Source organism: Heloderma suspectum, chromosome 5 (assembly GCF_057233095.1).
Source record: "Heloderma suspectum isolate Gila_16-S chromosome 5, 16-S_ref, whole genome shotgun sequence".
In the NCBI taxonomy this organism is placed as follows: Eukaryota; Metazoa; Chordata; class Lepidosauria; order Squamata; family Helodermatidae; genus Heloderma; species Heloderma suspectum.
In genome coordinates, this window is record NC_139462.1 from 138,569,938 (window position 1) to 138,593,043 (window position 23,106).

The 23,106-nt window shown below is 43.7% G+C and overlaps 2 protein-coding genes across 6 annotated transcripts in view; one reads left to right on the forward strand and one right to left on the reverse strand.

Annotated features, from left to right (window-relative positions):
- The window catches only part of SDHA (succinate dehydrogenase complex flavoprotein subunit A), a 32,604-nt gene extending 21,053 nt beyond the window's left edge, over nucleotides 1-11,551 (reverse strand). For 2 of the 4 annotated variants that reach the window (XR_014792249.1, XM_084857577.1), the window contains exons 1-5: nucleotides 11,468-11,551; nucleotides 4,908-4,994; nucleotides 3,677-3,838; nucleotides 2,331-2,474; nucleotides 1,062-1,226 (exon numbers count right to left, since the gene is read on the reverse strand). Coding sequence is in view for 2 of the 4 variants with exons in the window: in XM_084857577.1 (XP_084713703.1) it covers nucleotides 1,062-1,226; nucleotides 2,331-2,474; nucleotides 3,677-3,838; nucleotides 4,908-4,994; nucleotides 11,468-11,533 (624 nt within the window). In the remaining 2 variants the exon portion in view is untranslated. Of the gene's footprint in view, nucleotides 1-1,061; nucleotides 1,227-2,330; nucleotides 2,475-3,676; nucleotides 3,839-4,907; nucleotides 4,998-11,467 lie in introns of all 4 variants that reach the window. The other 2 variants (XR_014792248.1, XM_084857576.1) reach the window with 1 other exon arrangement.
- A 37-nt stretch (nucleotides 11,552-11,588) lies between these two features.
- CCDC127 (coiled-coil domain containing 127) lies at nucleotides 11,589-22,438 on the forward strand. 2 transcript variants are annotated; one of them, XM_084857580.1, is made up of 4 exons: nucleotides 11,589-11,818; nucleotides 15,924-16,004; nucleotides 17,342-17,471; nucleotides 18,721-22,430. In XM_084857580.1, exons 2-4 carry the CDS (start codon nucleotides 15,981-15,983, stop codon nucleotides 19,392-19,394), a joined length of 828 nt encoding a protein of 275 aa, XP_084713706.1. In that variant the 5' UTR covers nucleotides 11,589-11,818; nucleotides 15,924-15,980; the 3' UTR covers nucleotides 19,395-22,430. The 2 variants fall into 2 exon arrangements, with proteins under 2 accessions (XP_084713706.1, XP_084713705.1); XM_084857579.1 differs by lacking the exon at nucleotides 11,589-11,818 and adding an exon at nucleotides 11,982-12,083 and having other exon boundaries at nucleotides 18,721-22,438.
- Nucleotides 22,439-23,106: the final 668 nt, after the last annotated feature.

Consider the following 23,106-nt stretch of genomic DNA (forward strand, 5'->3'; position numbering starts at 1 on the left):
TATTCCAGAACTTTTAGGAAATGTAAAACCATCATGATAACATTCTAGGAAAAGCTGAATTGAGGAAACTTTACAACTTTCTTCGTTTGTAACTGAATGCCTTACCGAGGTTAGAGAGATTACAGGGTCTATGAAATTCTTCACTCAAGATGTAAAACATTTTCAGGATGTTTATGAACACTTGTGTGTGCAAATGCTACATGTAAATGTTATTGCTGTCAAACCAACAGGCACTATACAGTCTCATATGCTTGTACTGGTAGTGATTTTTAGAGCAACAGGAACAGTTTGCCTCTTAATGTTATGATGCTAGCCCTAATTCTATAATATTAGTATACGAAAAACATACAAACAGAGGCTGTGGGACCCCTGCTGCTGTGGGTGTAGCCTGCAAATGGAGGAAAAATGGTTTGCTCCCATTCAGCCATGAAGCTCACTAGAAGACCCAGGGCCAGCCACTGCCTCTTAGGGAGGAGCTACAGCTTAGTGGTACAGCACATGCTTTGCAGGCAGAAAGTCTCAGGTTCAGTCTCAGGCATCTCCCATTAAATGGTCAAAAAGGAGGTGATGGGGAGACCTTGAAGAAATAGCTAGATCAGTGACTAAAAGTTATTTTTGTGGCTTTATTGATATTTTATGTATTTTGCTGCATGGGCTGTTAAATTGTTTTTACATTTTTAACATATACATGTTAAGTATATGTATATACATTTACTGTGTATACCCCTCTGGGTGGTGCCTGACAGCAAAGAAAGCAGCTTATAAATGTTAAATAAAAATAAGAAAACCAGTTTGTCAGTGACCAAGTGAAATAGAATAAGAGGTGTACTGTGTAGTGTAATTCATGAGTGCTTCTGCAAGAAAAGTATATCACCTGTACAAGCCTCTTTGTTATGTTGCCTGACAACAGAGAATACATACAAATATGCCAGCAGGGAGCTTTCATGGGTCAGTTGCTGACATGGCAGCAACAGCCACAAGAAACACAACTATCAATCTCAAAAGTGATCCTGTTAAGCATCAATGAAATGAGCTTCATTTTCTCCCCCACAACTTCTTACCCGGCCATAGAGTGTGTGCAGCAGAGAGTGGCCTGTCCTGTCAGCCACACAACAGCATCGATGAGCCTGTCCGCCTTTCCCAAACTTAAGGCTCTGCCCCCCAAAAGCACGCTGGTAGATCTTCCCATCTTCTGTCCTGCTAAATGGCATCCCATAGTTCTCCAGCTGAGGAACCCAAGCAGAGATTATTAGCCATTTCACTGTCCGTATGAAAACAAGGAAAGCTAGTCGGTGACTACTGTTAAGTCTAGAACAATTTCCACTTCTGAAAGAAATCTGCAAATATAAGCTATCATAGGCAAAGCAAAGTTTTGATCTGTATAACATGTCCTGGCTTCTAGAAACTGGGCTACTATGAGGGCTTAGGGAAAGGAGATTAGCTGGGGCCAAGCAGGAGACCAACATCAGCTAAAAGGAAGGTATTTGCACCTTTTAGGGTGCAGTCCTATGGGGACAGGCGGCCGCCTCCAAACTCGGGAGGCGACCGCCTATCCAATGCAGGGCAGGAGAAGCATGGAGAGGATTGTTCCCTCCACGCTTCTCTTGCCCTGCATTTGCGGCTAGACAGCTGATTTCAGCTGTCTAACCGCAGGAAGGCAGAGCCAGAGAGAAGGCTGCCGGACAACACATAGGATGTGTCGTACCAGCATTTCCACCTTCTTTTCCCCGGAACACCCCGTTTTGGCCGCTCCGTGCTCCTCTTCCAAGCGCAGAGCACGGGGCTGTTCCACGCTGCCTGCGAAGCAGCGCAGAAGGGGGGCAAGGTCGGTTCTCCGGGGACCGACCTCGGAGCGTGGGCTCCGAGGTTGGTTCCCGGAAAACCACATATCCTATGGCTGTCTAGCCACTGACTAGTGGCCATAGGATTGCGCCCTTAAACTACTGATAAATGGGAAGTGCAGTTTGGTCCTGCCAATTCTCCTTCCTAGTGGGACAATTCTGTTGAGGCACAAGGTATCCCTGCAAAAGATAGCAGTCCTAGCATATTCACTGCTGTAATGAATAGTCTGCCAGAGCACGAAATTCTGTAGAATGAAGTAAAATCTCTGTAGAAAGTACTGCGGCAACATAGTCCTATAAATTTACAGAATCAGAAGAGTACAGAATTTTCCTTTTCTAACAATGAGAAGTTTACTATTTCCCCCCGTTTAGTATGCAAATTGAGGAAACTTATCCTTTCAGAAGATAATTGGCTTTGCATATAGCCCAAGAAGTTTATTTTAGCTATGATATTTTTTCAGAAAATCATATTTAATACATTACTCGCACCTCAATAACTGAAGCAGGGGCATGCTCCGTCATGTAGTGAATTGCATCCTGGTCTCCCAGCCAGTCAGAGCCTTTCACAGTATCATAGAAATGCCATCTCCAGTTATCCTCTTCCATATTCCCCAAAGCAGCATTGATTCCCCCCTAGAAATTAAATAAATGCGTTTTATCCACGTGCAATAGTTAGCAATCAGTTCCTTTGAATTTCCACCTAATGTGGAGATGATCTAATCTGACTGGTTTTGTGGCATATAGTTCATACCATTTGCAGTTTATTTTCATTGACATGACAGCAAGGAGATTTACTTCTAAGTAAACACTTTTAGGTTTAGATACCAGGCAAGGTGATCAACCTCGCATATTTGGGTTTATTTTGGTTATAGTCCATTTTTGCAGTATTTTGAAAGTCTCCTCTGCAACCATGGAATCTGGGAATGTGGGTTTATTTTAAAAGAAATATCACTCTCAGGCCTAGTTCTTACTGGAATGGTAAATCTGTTTCTGAGCTGTATTACTTCAGACTGCAGATGGAGTTCACACAACTGAATGCTCCACTATACAAAACATCCCCCGCAAACTGTAGCCTGGGAAAGCAACCTCCCAGGTAACAAATGAAGTGGCAACCATTAGCACAACACCAGCACACCATTTCCTTAGCAGTCATTAAATTAAAAAAAACCCTAACTTAACTTTTTCTAACTTAACTTCACTATAGATAAGGAAATGTTTTTCTTGTTTCCTTTCTTAAACAAAGCCACCAGTATGATTTATCTAGCAAGTGGTCTTCATATGTTCTGTGACGTTATCCATTTCAGTTTTTAACTGGTGATATTTTGCAGTGACCATATTCAGATGGTCATATCTCGGCTTAATAACCCAAGGTAATAATGAACTTTGTGCCCACATACACAGCAGCTTCCCTTGTCACTACACCTGAATGCAATGCAGGTCTCCAATTAACCATAGTTTGTCATTTCATCCAAACCAGGAAACCAGAGTTACCAACTTGAGAACAAGCCAGGATCCTAAACCACAGTTCACAAGCCATTTAGTGCTTTAAAGCTCAACACCAACACTTTAAATTGGGGTCAGAAACAGACTGGAAACCAGTGCAGCTAACGAAGCACTGGTGTCACATGATCATATTGGATGCATAAAGCAACTGGGTTGTATGTTGCCCATCACAATTTAAACAACAGAATATCAGTTTATGCCCACCAGTAGCAGACATTAGCATTGATTCTATACAGTGTCATCTCAGTAGACAACAACCAAATCTAGATAGCTTGCAGCTTGCTCCCCTTCCCCAATCTATGAACACAGGCTGGGATCAAATGGCTTCTTACCTGTGCAGCGACAGTGTGCGATCTGGTAGGGAACAATTTTGAAACACATGCTGTATTAAAGCCAGCCTCAGACAAGCCAAATGCAGCTCGCAAGCCTGCACCACCTGCACCCACCACCACAGCATCAAATTCATGGTCCACTACAGGATACTGTGTTGAAATCTAACAAGGAGATATAAAAGGAACACCCATATCATCTGCAATGCTCAAGAAAATAAACCGCTACAGTGTAATCAGAATGAATTATACATATACATTTGGAGAGAATGAATTATACATCCACACTTGGAGAGCATCCGTCTAGACATTCACTGCTAAAAAGATACCCAGAGATCTGTAGGAGGTTTCTAATGAACAGTATCCATCACTGAATTGTGATCCTCCATGGCACAGCCTCCTCAACCTGATGCCCTCCAGATGTCTTCCATCAGCCCTTGCCAGCATAGCTAATGGTCAGGGGTGATAGCAGTTATCATCCAAACTACCTGGAAGGCACCAGGATGGGGAAGCCTGGTTTGGAGAATCGGGAACAAGTGACAAGCTCAAGTGCTCCGTCTTCCCCTTCTTTCACATTACTTAGGGCTCAATCCTATGCATGTTTAGACAGAAAAAGTCCTACAACTCCCAGCATTCCCCAGCTAGCTGAGAAATACTGGGAGTTGTAGGACTTTTTTCTGTCTAAACATGCATAGGATTGGGCCCTTATTTTGTGTGTGTGTGTGTGTGTGTGTGTTTGTGTGTGTACACACACACACACACACCCCACTTAACAAAGGAATTTCCCAAAGTGGTGTACCATACAAAACACAATTACAAACAACATAAAATGCAATATAAAAACAATAGTGTCAATTTCAACAAATCTATACTCGATCAGCAAAAATTAAGCTGAAAAAGCTTGGGTGAAAATTACATAGAAGACTTCACAGTTTGTTACGGCACCAGAAGCAGCAAACTGTGGCTTGAGCAATCTTTCCAAATAGGGATTACAAACCAGAATCCTTCACAGTTTGGAGAATTACAAATCTGACAACTGAATGTGGCCTTAATTTCTTATAGGTACACACCTGATAATTTCATTTCATTTCATTTCTTATATTTCTATACCACCCCACAGCCAAAGCCGTCTGGGCAGTTCATAATAATTATTGGCTTGCTTGCCGTTTTCTTCAGATAACATCCAAAAATGGGACTAAGAAACCAGGCAAGCGATATACAAGTAAGAACTTACTGAATCGGATACTTTGGCAGAGACATTTTTCTTTCCATAAACCGTGCAGTGAAAGTTACGAGAGAGTGCCTGGCAAGCTGCTGGCCCCTGCTGAAACATGACAAGGAATATATTAAAAACTCCTGATGCAGTAAGTAAACTGAAACATTTCCTTTCAACAATAGTTCTCATCATATATCTATCTATCTATCTATCTATCTATCTTGAAACTTGGAATTTATCACCGTTTTCGTGTTCCTTCTGTAGCTGCATGACATGCAGAAATTCAACAGGTAAAGCTTTCCCCATAATTGTCAAAAAATCTTGAAAAGGGAGATGTTAGAAGCGACAAGAACAGCCACAAGTTTACATCAATCATTCTTTATTTCAACAAACACTTATAATTTTAAACACTGAGATTGTCCAGGAAAAACTTGCATGCCTATATAATTGTTACATTTAGGGTGGAAAATATAGATCTGTTACTGGGCAACCTCTAAGCCAAAATAGCCTGAACAAAGTATATTGTAACACATAGGATTCCTTTGATCCAAAGTCTCATTTCATAGATAAAGTTTGCCATTATGTTTTACTGCATCATTGTATTTGTTCAGACAAAGGTAACATACCTTTACTTTGTTTTATTGCTTGGCATAATTCACATAAATGCATTACAGTAAAAAAAGAAAATCATTGTCATTAAACCAATCCAAGCACTTTAGGGTGCAATCCTATGGAGATAGTAGTCAGCGCTGAACTTGGAGGCTGACGACTATCCAATGCAGGATGGTTACCCTGCATTTTTGGCTAGACAGGTGATTTCTTGCCCCCTTTTCCCCGTCTCCAACAGCAGAGAGAACCACACCAGCTAAGAGGGGATGGGGTTCCCAGAAACCTAAAAATCCTATGGCCCTGTAGACAATGTCTAGTGGCCATAGGATTCTTCCCTTAATGCATTTTGAATTGCTAGATTCCCATCACCCCCAATCTCTAGAATTAGCAAAATTTAATGCATTAAAAATCAAGGGTAGGTTAAATTTGAACTAAACTGTTTCCTTTTCATAATGTTGCTCGACAGTATAAGCTCTTTCCTAGCTTCTGACAAGGACAGGTTGCTACGATTGCTCTCACATTGCTACGATTTCTCTCACATTAGCTTGAATTAACCTGTTAAATGTGTTATTCACAGATCTTTCTAAAAGATTTAAGGCTCCACTATTCAGAGGTTAGAACAGAGGTGTCAAAATAGCACTCAGAGAAATGTAAGCACCCTAGTTAGCAGAACAATCATGATCTAATGGTAAGAATCCCCAATTCTGTTGTCTGTTGCAAGGAAAATGCCAGCATTCACTAAAAACAGCCTGCTGCTATTAAGCAAAATATAAAGTGGCAGCATTTCAATTGCTAACAAGTTTTTCAGCTTACTTTACAGAAGCCACAGAATTTCCTGAACATACAACTGATTAATGAACAGGAATAATTAAAAGCTGCCCAATTGCAAGTCAAATCTTATGTTAAAGATTAATATGCAGCTTAAAAGCAGCTTTGCAAATAAGTCCATAACAGTGACTAGCCCACTAAACTCTTTGCTAGCCCACACATGCCCATGTACGTAATGAATGGCCATAAAGAACTGTGTGGGCAGGAAGCTTCAGTCCGTTTCCCGCCTCCCACCTGAGCAGAGCAGAACAGAGCAAGCTGCTCCAGCTGGTCCAGGGACTACAGAAGCAAGCAAGCTCCCAGAGAGGGAGCGCACAGGGGGAGCAAACAGGAGTTGGCCAGGGGAGTTCGGCAGGGGAGGTCAAGGGGGGGGGGGGCCCTAACATTTTTTTTCATTTTTTATTTTATTTTATTTTTTAACTAACTTTTTTCCATTTATTTGTCTTGTAACACACACTTTCACACAAGTGGGACTCTGCTTTTAACCTCGACTGAGTAGAGGAACAGGCACAAGCTAGTCTAGAACAATCACAAAGCTAGACACAAAAAGGGAAAAGGGGCTATGGAAGGACAAGACTCTCCAGTGGTGGTGACCTGCAAGGTGTGTGCAATGTTTGTTTTCTTGCCTGAGAACAACATGGCCTACACCTGCCACAAGTGCAAGTTGATCACGCTGCTGGAAGAAAAAGTAAGTGGGCTGGAGCGGCGACTGTCGACCCTCCAGGGAATAAGAGAACACGAAGAGTTCTTGGACAGAATGGGGGAACTACAGCAGCAAAGGGAAGACCAGAAGCTTGAAGAGCAACGGCAAGATGAGGCAGAAGTGGGAAATGCTGAGGTGAAGAAAAATGGAGTAGAGGATACTCCTTGGAAAAGGGTGACAGTTAGGAGGAGAACTAGATGCCACTCTGCACCAGTGAAAGCAGTGGAGCTGTGGAACCAATTCCAGGTACTTGCGGATGAGACTGGAGGACAGCCTGCAGAGGAAGAATCACAGGGGAACCTACATGAGAGTGAGCAAGAGGATGAAGGTCAGTCAAACAGAGGCAATGAAACCCAGGCCTACAAGAAGAAGAAGAGAAGAGTGGTAGTAGTGGGAGACTCCTTGCTGCGTGGGATCAAGACCCAAGTATGTCGTGAAGATCCGCGGACTCGCCAGGTATGTTGTCTCCCGGGAGGACGGATTAGAGACGTGACTGAAAGGTTCCCTGCACTCATAAAGCCCACTGACAGGTATCCCTTTCTTCTCATCCATGTGGGAACAAATGATACCGCCAAGCGGAGCTACGAAGAAATCACGTCAGACTTTGAAGCTTTAGGAAGAAAACTCAAGAACTTTGGGGCCCAGATAGTTTTCTCGTCCATCCTTCCAGTAGTCAGAAGAGGGATAGAAAGGGAACGAAAAATACTCCAGGTGAATGACTGGCTACGAAGGTAGTGCTGACAAGAGAGATTTGGATTCTGGGACCACGGGCTATACTTCCTGGAAGATGGGCTGTTGGCAAGGGACGGATTGCACCTCACAAAGGATGGGAAGAATGTGTTTGGCCACAGCATGAAGAACTTCATCAGGAGGGCTTTAAACTGAATCCTACGGGGAAGGGGGTAACAATGGACAAAGACTCATGCACCGCAACGGAGAGAACTGCTCTAATAGCGCCCAATAATAGTCTTCAGCACAGGTAGGAAGAAAGCCAGACTATGAAGCACATGGTCTTCGATGTCTGTATACTAATGCCCAGAGTATGGGAAACAAACAGAACAAACTTGAACTCTTAATACAAGAGGGAAATTATGACTTGATAGGTATAACTGAGACTTGGTGGGATGACTCTCATGACTGGAACACTGCAATTGAAGGATATAACTTGTTCAAAAAGAACAGGAGGAACAGAAAGGGAGGTGGGGTTGCACTGTATGTGAAAAATACCTATCTCTACACAGAAATACAGGAGGATGAGCTTGGTAGCCCCATCAAGAGCATCTGGGTTAAAATAAATGGAGCAAAGAATAAAAGGAATCTGGTGGTCAGAGTCTATTACCAGCCACCCAATCAAGGAGAAGACGAGGATGAAACTTTTGAAAAGCAACTAGCCAATGTTTTAAGGAAGCATGATGTAGTAGTAATGGGGGACTTCAATTTCCCCGATATTTGCTGGGAGACAAATTCTGCAAAACATGGCCCCTCCAGGAAATTCCTGACTTGTGTGGCGGATAACTTCCTCCTACAGAAAGTAGAGGAAGGAACTAGAGGATCGGCTATCCTTGACTTGATCCTAACCAACCGAGATGACTTAGTGGATAAAGTAGCAGGTACAGGAACTCTGGGGGAAAGCGACCATGTTGTACTTGAGTTCTTGGTTCCAAGGGAAGCAAAAGCCGAGTGTAGTCAAACGCGTACCCTGGATTTTAGGAAAGCTGATTTTAATAAACTCAGAACAATGATCAGTAAGGTCCCAAGGCAAGCGACACTAACGAGAAAAGGAGTCCAAGATGGGTGGGAGCTTTTAAAAAAGGAAATTCTCAAGGCACAATTACAAACAATTCCAACAAGAAGAAAAGGTGGAAGACAACAGGAGAAGCCAATGTGGCTTCACAAAAAGCTTAGAGATGACCTGAAAACAAAAAAGGACACATAGAGGAAGTGGAAAGAAGGCCAAGCAACAAAGGAAGAATACAGGCAGGTAGCACAGAATTGCAGGGATGGTGTCAGGAAGTCTAAAGCTGAGAACGAGCCAAGGTTAGCGAGGGATGCTAAAAACAACAAAAAGGCTTTCTTCAGCTACGTGCATAGTAAAAGGCAGAGGAAAGAAATTACAAAGAAAAGGCAGAGGTGCTCAATTCCTACTTTGGCTCAGTCTTCTCCCAAAAGAGGGTCTATGACCCCCCTGGCAAAAGCAAAGTACAGGCTGAAGGGGCAGGATTGCAGCGTGAGATCGATAGGCATATAGTCAAGGAACACCTCATTACTTTGAATGAGTTCAAATCTCCAGGGACAGATGAACTACATCCTAGAGTAATAAAGGAACTGGCAGAAGAACACTCAGAACCACTGTCCATTCTCTTTGAGAAATCATGGAGGAGGGGGGAAATGCCAGATGACTGGAGGAGGGCTAATGTTGTTCCTATCTTCAAAAAGGGTAAAAAGGAGGAACCTGGGAACTACAGACCAGTCAGTCTGACATCAATCCCTGGGAAAATTCTGGAGCAGATGATAAAGCAATCCATCTGGAAGCACCTTGAAAACAATGCAGTGATTACTCGAAGCCAAGATGGATTTGTAAAGAACAAATCCTGCCAGATGAATCTGATCTCATTTTTTGATCAAGTCACCTCCCTTGTGGACTGTGGGAATGCGGTAGACATCATATACCTCGACTTCAGCAAAGCTTTCGACAAAGTGCCCCATGATATCCTGATGAGCAAACTAGCTCAAAGTGGGCTTGATGAAACAATGATCAGGTGGATCCACAGTTAGCTACAGAATCGGACTCAAAGAGTGCTTATCAATGGGACCTTCTCAAACTGGGGAGAGGTAATGAGCGGGGTACCGCAGGGCTCGGTCCTGGGCCCAGTGCTCTTCAACATTTTTATTAATGACTTGGAGGAGGAGGTGCAGGGAATGCTGATCAAATTTGCAGATGACACAAAACTGGGTGGGAAAGCTAATACTTTGGAAGACAGAAACAGAATTCAAAGTGATATGGATAGACTGGAGTGCTGGGCAGAAAATAACAGAATGGCATTTAATAAGGATCAATCCCAAGTTCTGCACCTAGGAAAAAGAAACCAAATGTGCAGTCACAAGATGGGGGATACGTGGCTCAACAACACTACAAGCGAGAAGGATCTTGGAATTGTTGTCGATCACAAGCTGAATATGAGCCAACAATGTGATGTGGCTGCAAAAAAAGGCAAATGTTGTTCTGGGCTGCATTAATAGAAGCATAGCTTCCAAATCCCAGGAAGTATTAGTTCCCCTCTACTCAGCACTGGTTAGGCCTCATCTGGAGTACTGTGTCCAGTTCTGGGCACCGCACTTTAAGAAGGATGCAGACAAACTGGAGAGGGTTCAGAGGAGGGCAACAACTATGATCAGGGGACTGAAAACAAAGCCCTATCAAGAGAGACTGAAAGAACTGGGCATGTTTAGCATTGAGAAGAGAAGACTGAGGGGAGATATGATAGTGCTCTTCAAGTACTTGAAAGGTTGTCACAGAGAGGAAGGCCAGCATCTCTTCTCGATCGTCCTGGAGTGCAGGACATGGAATAACGGGCTCAAGTTAGAGGAAGCCAGATTCCGGCTGAACATCAGGAAAAACGTCCTGACTGTTAGAGCAATACGACAATGGAACCAGTTACCCAGGGAGGTGGTGGGCTCTCCCACACTGGAGGCCTTCAAGACGAGGCTGGACAGCCATTTGTCAGGGATGCTCTGACTTGGATTCCTGCATTGAGCAGGGGGTTGGACTCGGTGGCCTTGTAGGCCCTTCCAACCCTACTATTCTATGATTCTATGACTCACTAAGTGGCCTCTGGCAAGTCACTTTCTCAACCTCGGTCCCCCATCTACCACATAGGAACAGCAATAGCCAAACGTTAAGAGGTCTGTTGTAAGGATTGTATATGCACTGTGAGCCAGTGTGGTCTTGCGGACGCATTACTGGGAATGGGCTGAGGGGATCTGGGTTCAAATCCCCGTTAACCATGACGCTCGACCGTGAGCCAGTCACTCTCACCCTAGCCAACCACACACGAAGTCTCTCTTGGAGGAAGGTGGGATCAAAATGTAATACAACACACAAACAAACAACACGATATCGTGCGCCAGATAATGCGCTGGACTGCAACTCCCATCATCCCGAGCCAATGGCCGTGTTGGCTGGGAATGATGGAGCTGCAGTCCAGCACATCTGGAGGGCATCAGGTTGGGGAAGACCGACACACGCGAAGTGCCGCAGGCACTGTAAAAGTCGGTGTGAGTCTCATAATCCCGCACCGCACCGCCGACCGCCTTCGACCTCGACCAGCCCGCGAAGGTGAACCCTGCCACCCCCCCGACCGAAGCTCGAAACCCCCGCCTCGAACTAACGGGAGCTGCGCGCGCACCCGCGTCACCCCCTCCCGCGTCACGCACTTACAGGGCGGAACAGGCGCAGGTGCCGCAGTCTCCGCGAAGCCGCCGCCGCCGCCGCCGCCGCCGCCATTTCGCACCGGACCGGAGTGGGCGGGAAGCTGGGCTGCTGCGCGTGCGCGACAGGCAGGCGCGCCCTGACAGGGCGCTTGTCATAGCGAGACGAACCAACCTCCGGCGCTTCAGAGGGGTCGCCCCGTTGCAGCAAAGACGAGCGAAGCGCGCGCCGTAATAGCCGTGTTCATCTTTAAGGCGCCACGACACTCGTCGTCGTTTCAAGCTGGGGTGAAGATTCGCAGGGCTTGGAAGCGTGGAGATGGAAAGGCTTTTCCTCAGGAGAGGAGAAGAAAAAGATGCAGTACGTCCGCCGTAGCGAAGGAGTCCCGTTTCCACATGGTCTGCGGGCCTCATGACTTTGGTTGAGTCTATGCTTCAGCCTCGGAGGGAGAACAGCTCCCCGCCTCTCACCGGGATGGTTCCCTCCGAAAAATGGGCGAGGCGGACGAGCAGCCTACGCATGCGTAGTAAAACCTCGGCCGTCGCGAGCGGCCGGGGGATGTGGGCTCGTCGTCTCCGGGCGGGTGGTGGTGGTGCGGCGTCGTTACCCTCTTTCTCTGTACCACGTGAGCATTTATTGTCGTAAATCTGCATGTGCCTGCGTTCGGGTGGTTCGCTTCGATCATAAGGAGGAGGCGGTGGAGACAGAAGCCGTGGTTGGTGGCTGCGACTGGAGGAGATCGTTGTGGGCGCGGAGAATGCTGTGCTCCCTGGAGCAGCTTGCCCCAGTCTAGTGTCCTCCAGGAGTTCTGGACTTCAACTCCCATCAGCCCCAGCCAGCGTGGCCAAACGTCAGGAATGCTGGGAGTTGTAGTCCAGAAGTCTGGCGACCTATCAGCGTGGGGAGGGCTGCCCTAGAGGCCCCGTTCTCACTGAGGCCGTAAGGGCGCAGTCCTATGCATGGGCGAGGCGGACGTGGAATGTGGAATTCTGGGACTTGTAGGAGTTTTTTCTGCCTAAGCATACATAGGATTGCACCCTAAGGCTGTGTTTGCCTTGCTGGGCTTCAGGCTGCAGGCAAGAGCTGGCATGAGCTGCGATGGGAAGCCTCTGGCCTGTGTAACCAAATGAGCTGCTGCCTCAAGAAGCGTATTTCAAGGCCGTGGCCCAGCCTGCCTTGCTTATCCCTCGCCTTCCCTGATTGGCACGTGCAGGCAGAGAGAGTGACAATCGCACATGCTGGTGAATAAAAATTGGTGTGTGTGTGACAGGTTTTATTTAAATCTGACTTAAAACAAAAAAACACTACTACTAAATTTCTCACTTTAAAATGTTACAATTAAATTTCATCATAAACATGCTCAGTGAATTAACGGATCTGTCACTTTCATCTCACGAAAATGGTTCTGGCTAAACTAACTACCAGCTCTTGCTTCTTGAAAGTTCTGCCCTTTGAGTTTCAGTTTCTCCAACTAAAGTCACATGTTCAAAGACACAGGCCTGATTCACACGTAATGCTAACCCATGGTGTTAGATTCTGAGTTGTGATGCTTGAATGCAGTCATGCTAACAAACTATGGTTCGTTAACCATAAACAGCCCTGAAAGAGAACCCATGGTTTGTTGGTGGATTGTGAACTCTGGGTTGTTTGACCCATGGGTTGTTTTTACATGCAAACCCAGAAACTTTGTGGTTTTACCAGGCTACAGAGGTGGCAGGCAAGAGTGGTAAAAAAACAACACCCAGTTCTATATGCTAGTACTACCACACTGCAAGTGCATTTGGGATGCAGGGATGGAGCAGACAAAGGAGGAGAGTAATGAATAACACAGGGACTGAGAAAACAAACCAGTGTTTGCTTGATCATCTGACAAACTCATTATATGCTAACCAGGCCACAGACTGGATAGGACTGCTGTTGTTCCGTGCTTATGTGGTGGTGGGGTGCAGCCAACCAAGGCAGAGGAGTTAGTTAAGACAGAAAGACAATATAGTCGAGTGGGTAAAAAATATGCTTTTAAAAAAACACAGATTTTAAGCTTAAAGCAGGTGTTTTGATTTGGGTTTTTTTGTAATTAAATGCTAATTTTCTCTTAAATAACTATGTTAACATTAAATAATCTGGGTATACACATTTTAGCCATAGAGTTAACCTAAACTGAACCAACCCCTCTACAGATACATTGAGTTAAAGGAAGCTTTTCTATGGAAATTAAGAACCAATCTGATAATTTCTCAAATATTAATAGTTATAGTGCAAATTATTGGCATTTCATTTTGAAAAATGAACAGCTCTAGTTTTCCCAGTAAATATCAAACCTTGGTTTGATCTGTCAGTTATGGGCATTTCACTTTTGTTTGCTACTTTGTTTTTGTGAGGGCAAGGCTGGGCCAAAAAAGAGAGAAGGGAAAGGAGCAACTCTGGAAAGAAAAATAGAAGCTAAAATTATCCAGTGTGCATCTTCCTGTATTCCCATACTTAGACTGCAATCCTGTGACCACTTGCCTTAGTGGAGCTCAGTGGAACTTATTTCTGAGTAGATGTGTATAGGATAGTACTATTAACCTCAAATTGTCATGGGTGCAGGAAAGACCCTATGTCAAAATATTTTTAAAACATTTTCTCTATAGATTTTTTTTAAAAAGTAAAGCATGCAAAATATATACAGTGAGACAAAGATATGCAAAGTCTCTTTGTAAGAATGAAACAGTGTAAATAATACTCTAGTTGTAAATTGACGGAATGGTCGGATTTGTACAGAAATATATGGAAATTTTAATGAAAAACTTGATTTAAATTGATCATTTTTCTTACCAATTTAAATCACCCTGATTTAAATAAATCCATTCTGGTGTATGTGTGTCTGTCTGTCTCCACCTGAAGGGATGCTCCTTGACACAGAGTATCCCCACCGATAAAGCCACCAAATATGTGAGAATCACCTAGGTTATCCCACCACTCAAACACCACCTTGATGAGGACTAGTAGCTACAGCTATGTGAAGCTCTATCCACCTTTTTGTTATCCCTTGTCTAGTTCCACTGCCACCATAAAATATGAACTCTTGTTTACCGGTAACCTTTATTCCCTATAGTAGCTGGCTATAGGACAAAACAGTCCAGGGGTTTGTATACGTAAAAGATAGTAAAGGTGTTTTTTTTAAGACAATATATCTATGGCAAATTGTTACTGTTTCTTTTAATGGATCACTCATAAACAACAAAAGTGTTACTGTTCCCTTAAGAAGCTGGCTGTATGTGTGAGCTCTAGTTCCACTCCCTATCCAATCTTAAGCCAGTTTCCCTACTCAGCTCCACCCTAGTTAACTCTCAGGCTGTACTAAGGGCTTAGTTCTCAATCCTCTGTCTAGTAGGGGCTCTCTGCACTCAGGTACCTTCAAAGTATTCTCAAGACTTCACCTGCAGTCTTCAATTTGGTCCAGCAACTGTTGTTCCCTCACATCTATTGGCACCCTGCTGTCACTTCAGTTTCAGATCCTTCCTGATGGCTGCCCTAGGAGTCTCCCACTCCTCACTTGCAGACCTCCTCCAACTCATGCTTCAAGTGATGCCATCCTTAGTGTTTTTCTGTTTGCCTTCAGCTCACAGCTGCTTCTCCCAGCTGTTGCTCACTGACTTCAGACTGCCCACTGAAAGTGCTGAACCTGTCTTTATATTCCCTCCAGCAAGGACCTTCCAGCTAATCAACCCATTTTGGGTTAGAATTCCCCACCACCCCTGGACCAAAAGATTTGAATACAATGTCCTCAAGTTCACCAGTCATATCTCACCACAGTATAAAAACACAGGAACCGCACAGACGCATAACATAGCCACTTTTTAAAGTAACGACAGCCAACATAATGGCTGCTTAATCAGTTTGAAGACTGACAACATAACATTCAAGCTTTGTATCATTTTTCTGGCCCCGGCCAAAGTAAAAGATACAATTTTGCTCTCTTTAAGGTTAAACCTTTCATACATACGTCACTGTTTCAAAACATGAATGTATGTAACTTTTACCTCAAGTAAATACAGTTTTTCACAGTCTCTCTGCCTGTGTGCGTGCGCGCGCGTGCGCTATTACTGCGCTAACATTGCCAAAAGAGCTTCCATATAATATCATCTGACAAAAACCAAAGTGCTTTTCCATGAAATCAGTTTAAACATTTTGCAGCCGCTCACTTAGTTAGATATTTTGTTCATTAGATTGCTATAAATATCAGTGCAGGTCTGTGGGCTTGTATTGGAAGGCCCTCAGGTCTTGGTATTAGATACCTTGCCCCAGAAAATAAGCTTTTTGCTTTCGTTAGCAGTTGATGGACTCTTACCACTTTTAGCAAGTAAAATTTCTCTTTTAAATTACTAAGCTTGTATTATAGTGTCACAAAATAAAAATATGTTACTTAAAGATGTCTGTCCACCTTTTCTTTCAAAACATGAACTAAAATGTGTGTTTATTTTAGTTCTAGGATGACTTTGATCAAGGGGCCTCTCCCTCTCTTCTGAGTGATCAGATTTGTATGACTGCTGAAGAAGAATTAAGGGTAAGGATTTATTCCATTCTTTCTTGTGGCCTTGTCGTTGATGTTTATTTAACCTATTGCTGTGAATATTCAGAAATATAAATACATGTAAAGCACATGTAAAGTGCCCTCCAGTTGTTTTAGACTACAAATCCCAACATTCCTTATTATTGGCCATGCTGATGGGAGTTGGAGTCCAAAACATCTGGAGGACACCAAGTTGTGGGAGGCTGATGTAAAAGGTACTATGTTTCTAATTGAACTTTGGAAAGGAGCTGCCTAACCATTCTTCTATATCTGGGGTATAGAAGGTATAGCTTCTATATCTTTTAGCCCAAGGGCCAAATTCAGTTTCAGAGAAGCTCTTGGAGACCAGTAGTGGGTAGGGCCAGAAATACAAAAACTACCCATATATTTTATCTTAACGCTTAAAGTTACTGCCAGTAACTAAGCTTTAGGAGAGGCATTTAAAATGGGTGAAGGTGATTGGTTGTTGAGGAAAAGGGGGAGGGGCCATCTGGGGACCGCAGATTGAGGTTCCTCACCCCTGTTCTTTATAATGTTCCATGTTTGTAAAGATGAGACAAAGTAATGAGCTATATGTTAGAGCGCCTGCATTTTTTTTCCACTTGGAAAGATAAGCCCTCTGAATGGCCCTTTCTCCTAGGGACTCCAGTGAGTAAACACACAAGGCCAGCAGCAGGAGAACCCATTCTTTTTCCCTATCCATGCCTATTGCTATAATAATTCCCACAGGAATGTGTAAGGAAATGAGTCTGTATGGATGGGCTATATGTAACTGAGTGAAAATGTGAAGGCAAAAGGAAGGGAAACTAGGGTGGAGTTTCAGGGGCAGGAAAGGAGTAGTAAGTGGAAATCAAGTAAAGGGGCCAGTGAGGCAGCAGACAGAAGGAAAGGTGCCAAGGGAAGGAGAAAGCAGGGGCCAAGGGAAAGGAAGGTGGGCAAAGCCAACACCCAGAAGGGATTCTGCCAGTGGAGGCTGGTGGCTCTGATGTCAGTGGGGTGGTGAATCCTCTTTGACCTTCAGTCAGAACTCTAAAGGAGCTATCCAAGAGCACCATGGATAGCTCCTTTAGAGTTCTGACTGAAACCCAGAGCAGATTAATCACCTCATGGACATCAGAGTCACCAGCCTCCACTGGATTCTGAAGCTCTCCTCACGCTCCCACTCACTTCTTGCCTGACTCCATGGCCACATTTCTATACATACTCTCACCAACTGGTGGTGCCGCTTCTTCAGGGAACAGTATTGGTATGTTGGTTTGCAAGTATACGGCTGACAGTATATTTTACAACCAGATATTGGATACCTAAAAGCTCATTTTCTCTAATTTTAGGGTTTGTCCATGAATAATTTAAATGACCCTCCGAACTGGAACATCCAGCCCAATGAAAGGAACGAAGGAGGCCATGGAAGCAAATGGAATTATGCTTTGTTGGTTCCAATGGTGGGGCTGGCTGCCTTCCGTAAGTGACACTCAAAACAGAATTAGGATTTTCTTCTTATCTTGCAGTTTATAGGCTATATTAGCTTGACAGGAATTAATTTGGATTGTATTGAGCTCTTTAGTCTATCAGGACTCTTCTGGAACTCTTCTGCAAATATATTATGGCATAAGCTTTCATAGACTTAGTCCAGTTCATCAGATGCATGAAGTGTTATCCTCAATTGGCAACTCTGTATACGCATAGTTGTGGGGTGGTGGCAGAATAGTAAACAGTGAGGCCAGAAGTGCCACAGGACTCATGGTTGTTTTTGCTGCAATGCTTTAACACAAGCTACCCCTCTGGAGTTTAGTCTAGCAAGTTGCCTTTGGAAATGGCCTGACTTAAAATGGAATAAAGTCAAAGCCAGCATAGGTGAAGAAAAAGCATTATATGCAAACATAAAAGGTTAATGGCCTTGTGCTAAGCTATTTTTTAGCAAATGTGACAACCTAGGGTTTACTGTGTCCCAAACAATGTACTTCTTAATTAGTGATACATTATCATTCTCAATTTCAGAAGTAGAAAGTGCACTTTTTAGAGCTATCTCTTTAAACACATCTAATCCTGATGGCTATTTTTTATGCAAGAAAGGACATATTAAAGTAGTGGCTCAAATCTAAACAACACCACAACTAATTCCACACAGGTTTGGAGCTTATGTTTTTGCCAACAGCAGCTCTTCATGTCATGTGGCAAACCACTTTTGAAATTGAGGGGGCTTTCAAAAGTCCATCAGCTTGCTCTTTAAAGTAAAACAACAATCAAAGATCCCACTGGGCATGCCTAAGGATGCTTTTTTGATCCCTTCATAATATTTATGTATCTGCGTCTCTGTTCCAGAAAAAAAGTAATGTGGTCATGGGTGTTTCTCCCCCTCCCCCTCTTAAAAAATACAGTTGCCTTGGTTGGCAACTAATTTTTAGCAGGGATCATATTCAAAATCTTTTAAGAGAAAGGAATATTTGTTCCACTCAAATCTCATTTTCTTGTGGGTGAAGATACTAGCAAAGGGCTCTTTAACACCTTTCTCCCCAATGGGAATAGCAATAGCGTCTTCGTCAGTTTTGAGCATAATTCACTCAACAAACCACATATTTCTCAGTGGCCATGTGTGTGTGTGTGTGTGTGTGTGTGTCGTGGCGGGGGGCAGTATTCCTTTCTGTACAATACATTAGTATTAATCATGATGGAGTTTTGCAGTTTAATTTTATACACTCATGTGTTGCAGGTTGGATCTGGTCTAGAGAGTCTCAGAAAGAGATAGAAAAAGAGAGAAGAAAATTCTATAGAAAACTATTGCTAGTACAGAATGAGCTTGAATCTAAATATCGTGATATAATCACAGAAAACCGTCGTACAGTTGCCCACCTAGAGCTTGAGTTGGAAAAGGCACAGAACAGAACAGAAAGCTATCGCAAAGCCCTCGTCTCTCAGACTCATAAACTGGTGGAAGAAAGAAGAATTCTGGAACAAGAGCGTACAAAATTAGAACAAGAAAAACAGATTCTGCAGCACTCTGGAGCTGCCGGTGCTTTGTATCAGAGTTGCTTGGAGAAGGAAGAGCAATGGCAAAGGAGAGCTACTGCTTTACTGAAAGAGTTTGAAGAAGCTCTTACAGAAAGGCAGAACATCTACTGCAGCCTTGTGCTCCCAAGACACCAGCGACTGGAAATGGAGAAAAAATTGCTAGTTAGAGCAGCAACTGATCCAATTGCTTTGGACTTGGGAATGGAGACTGGCTTAAGAGATATTTTTCAGTATGATACCTCTTGCAGTAATTTGTTAAACACCAATAAACGTCAGAATGGAAGGCTAATGTGGCTCTACCTTCGATACTGGGAATTATCTGCCGAACTCAACAAATTCAAGAGGGTAGAGAAGGTCATGTTGGGGAAAAAGTAGTGGCTAGAAACAACAGCCATCCATACATTACACATATTGGGCATGTGTGACTTCCTCTGGGCTTTATATCAATACTCTTAGCTTCCTCACCACATCTGTAGTGGTCATCTGATAATGTCTTAACTGCTTGATGCCTCTCCCTTTGAGTGGCCAATGTGAACTATGATTGAGTGCCACCATAATGCTCAATGTCAGTTAAACAGCTATATGTTTTTATTAGTAGTGCAATCCTATGCATGTTTACTGAGAAGTAAATCCCACGGTGTTCAGTGGGTTTTATTCCCAGGTAAGTAGGTTTTGGGATTGAAGCGTAGGTCAGCATTCTGGACTTAGAGCAGATGACTTCAACTTCTACCACTTGCATGGCAACCCCTTTTCTGCAAGAAAACTTTCTATGCTACTTGGGCGCAACTGCCCATCATTAGCGTTCTTTCTGTTTTTGGCCTGAGAGTCTTTCTAAAGGCCGAGAAAACACCGCTCTTGGTTATTGATGTGTATGATCAAATTCTCAAATTAGTCACCTTCATGAGCTGGACTAGGCTACTGTGAGCTGCCTGCCTGCAGCTATGTCACTTCACAGTGATTCAGTAGAAACAAAAATAGTTGACAGTAACTGAAAGGCTGGGGCATGATGCACTGGGTCAGGGCTTACTGTGAACCAGTGCTCAGCACCCACTGAGCTGACATTTAGTGCCAGTGCGCAACCGTGGAGCACAAGAAGCAGTAATCAGGAAGAGAGCGCCCCCATGCAAACACAGAGTATGTCTCCGCATGAATTAAAGGTGTTTCTAATGCCATTCTTGGAAATGTTTCAATTTCAATTTCTGGTTTTATAAGTGGTATTTTGCTTGAAGCTCGTTTATTATCTGATATATAGCTGTATTGGTACATTGCTCTCTGTTGATACATGTAAGTTGTCAGGCAGTGTTTTTAGCAGAGGTGGTTGAACAGGAGCCAAATTGAGGGAAAGCCCAGAGAGCCCAAGCAAATCATTTTATCATTTTCCCCCTACCAGCACTCTAAAGTGTGTGAGTACTGCCATTGAAGATTGTTAATGTAAAGAATTTAAAGAAGAAATCAAACCATGTGCTTATGGTCGGATAACATGAATTCTACCATATGAATACAGTTCGAGAGCAATCCTATGACCCCTAGACAGCATCTGGGAGGGCCATAGGATATTTAGGATCTGAGGTCGGAGACAGTGGTCCAACCTCAGGTCCAGGAACCCGCACTTCCCTGCCCCCACAGCCAACACGGAGAGAACCGTGCCAGTGACCATGGAGAGGGGGTAACGGGGGCTTCTGTGGGCGCAGAGGGAAGGGGCCAGGTTATACCATATCCCCAGGCCTTTCCAGCCTTCTTCCCTCCCCTCCCACAGCACCTGACCTAGATGGGCAAAAAAGCCCATCTAGCTAAAATGCAGAGAGGGAGGCACAGCGGAGGCAACAGTCGCCTCCGCCACACCTCCCATTCTGCATTGGATATTTGGAAGCTGAGTTTGGAAGCTTACAAGCCTCAGTGGCGCAATCAATAGGATTGTGCCCTTATTTGCTCTCTTTCCAGTGAAAGGATCTAAGACCTCTCAAGTGGTCTGCACTGCTAAGGTGTCTTCATAGAACGAAGCAGATGTACAACCATAGATGAAGGAGTTAATTTTATATTATATTATGGAGGGAGTTATACTAAGATACAGCATACACGTTGTATTTGTTGGAAAGGGAAGCAAAGGCTAGGAACTTTCCAAGAGCACTTGGCGATTTAGAAACCTATATTTCCTACTGACTCTGAATGACTTCTCCTTTGCTTCGGATATCATCACATCCTTCAGATGTTTGCCTCAGTTACCCAAGTGTTGTAAGATCCCACTGTTTACATTGATGCTAGATAAAGATAATTTGTTTGAAAATGCTATCAGATTTTTGAAAAAAGAAAACACGGAAGTTTTTTTTTTTGCTTGGCTTTGGCCTGCTTGACTTGTACATATTTTATGTGCATTAAATGGCAGCTAGTGGAGGCTCCTGTAAGTTTCATGTTTCCTGGTGCATGAGCACATTTAGACTTTCAGGCCTAGGCTTGAGTTGTCCATGGTTCCAGCAATGGTCCATACTATAACCCCACTGCCATCTCTGTTTAGCCACATTACCCACTGCATGCCAGATCCTCTGATTTCTTTGTCATTTATCTTTGAGTGCCTTCTGAAGCCTTCACTTCCTCATATCTAATAAGAATATGGAGAAAAATGTCTGTCCCTGAAAAGAAAATCTCCCTCTGTCTCCAACCCCATGAACTAAAATTGCCATTGCAGAACACTGATACACAGGTTGAGAATTCCTGTTGATGAGTTCTTCATCAGTACTAGAGAGAAATTGTTTCTCTCATTCTCTCGTCCTACTCTTCCAAACCTGGTTAGAGCACTTCTAATCCTCCCCTGTAGACATGCTGACTGGCCTTACCATCAAAGCCCATCAGTTAGATACTGGCCACACCTGGTTGGTTCATCCTTATCCACTGATAAGCTCACTCCCCTTCAGTCCCCAGGGATAAAGACGAGGCTAGCGTTGTTTTAAAATGGTCACCCTTATATGTTTTCAGTGCATGGTGGAGAGTTCTTGCTTCAAATCTGCAATTGAAGTTTATTTGCAAGTCACATGTTTTATTGTTTTACAGAAGGTCTTTAAGTATTACCTGTAGGAAGACATTAGTATGAAATTTGATGGTGGTAGGATCATCCAGTTTTTTCCATGTTGCAGGAATTGTTTCATAGATTGAAACTTTAAGGCTGCAATCCTGTGCACACTTACTAGAGAGTAAGTTCCATTGAATCCAGTGGGACTAACTTCTGAGTAAATGTATATAGGACTGCCATGTAAATAAGTGGCTTGTATTCAGTCATCCATCATTCCTTACTGGGCGACTTTCCATATCTGCTAACTTGTCTGTTATATTTTTTGATGGCATAAGATTCTTTGATTTGGTACACAGAACATGCTCTCCTCAATGTAACCATCTGAAATAAATTATTGTGAAAGATTCAAATCTTGGTCTTGTCAGTGCTTTAAGTGTGCAAACATTGCATTTTTCAGTTGCATAATTGAGTTAATTATAATACTTTGCATTTATAAAGCTCTTTGCCTATATTATCTTTTAATCCATACAACAATTCTGTTATCTCCATTTCTAAGATGGAGGGCTGAGCAGCAGTACATTTTCTAAGGCCAGTTAGGGTGTTCATGGCAGAGGAGAATTGTGTCTTGGAGACTGCATCCAGTCTCTGTCTTCTGGCCTCCATTTACGCCTGCCTGCCCCCTGGACAGCCTCTCTTTCATTCCCCTGGAGGCTAGAAGTGAGCAAGTGGGGACACTGGAGCCAGGCTAGTCTAATGTTTGTATTCACAGGTGCACCTGCCTCCTGGTTGACATCTTGCTCTCCAGACTATCTGCCAAGAGGAGGCAGTGGAGGACTTTTCTTGCAACATCCTAGGAGTACTGGGCAGCTCAATGTGGCAGGGCTTGGACCAGGTTGCCCAAAAGCTGCACTCATGCCCACCAACCAGCATCCCAAATGAGAGGGTGCTTTTGATGGTGCGCAGCACTGTTGCAGCCCACTTCAACTGCTTTGGTGCTCAGTTGTCAGAGCAGCTGTCCATGAAATCTCTTGTTCCTGGGATTCTCCACCCCAAATAACTTCCTGAGTGAGCACCACTCTCACT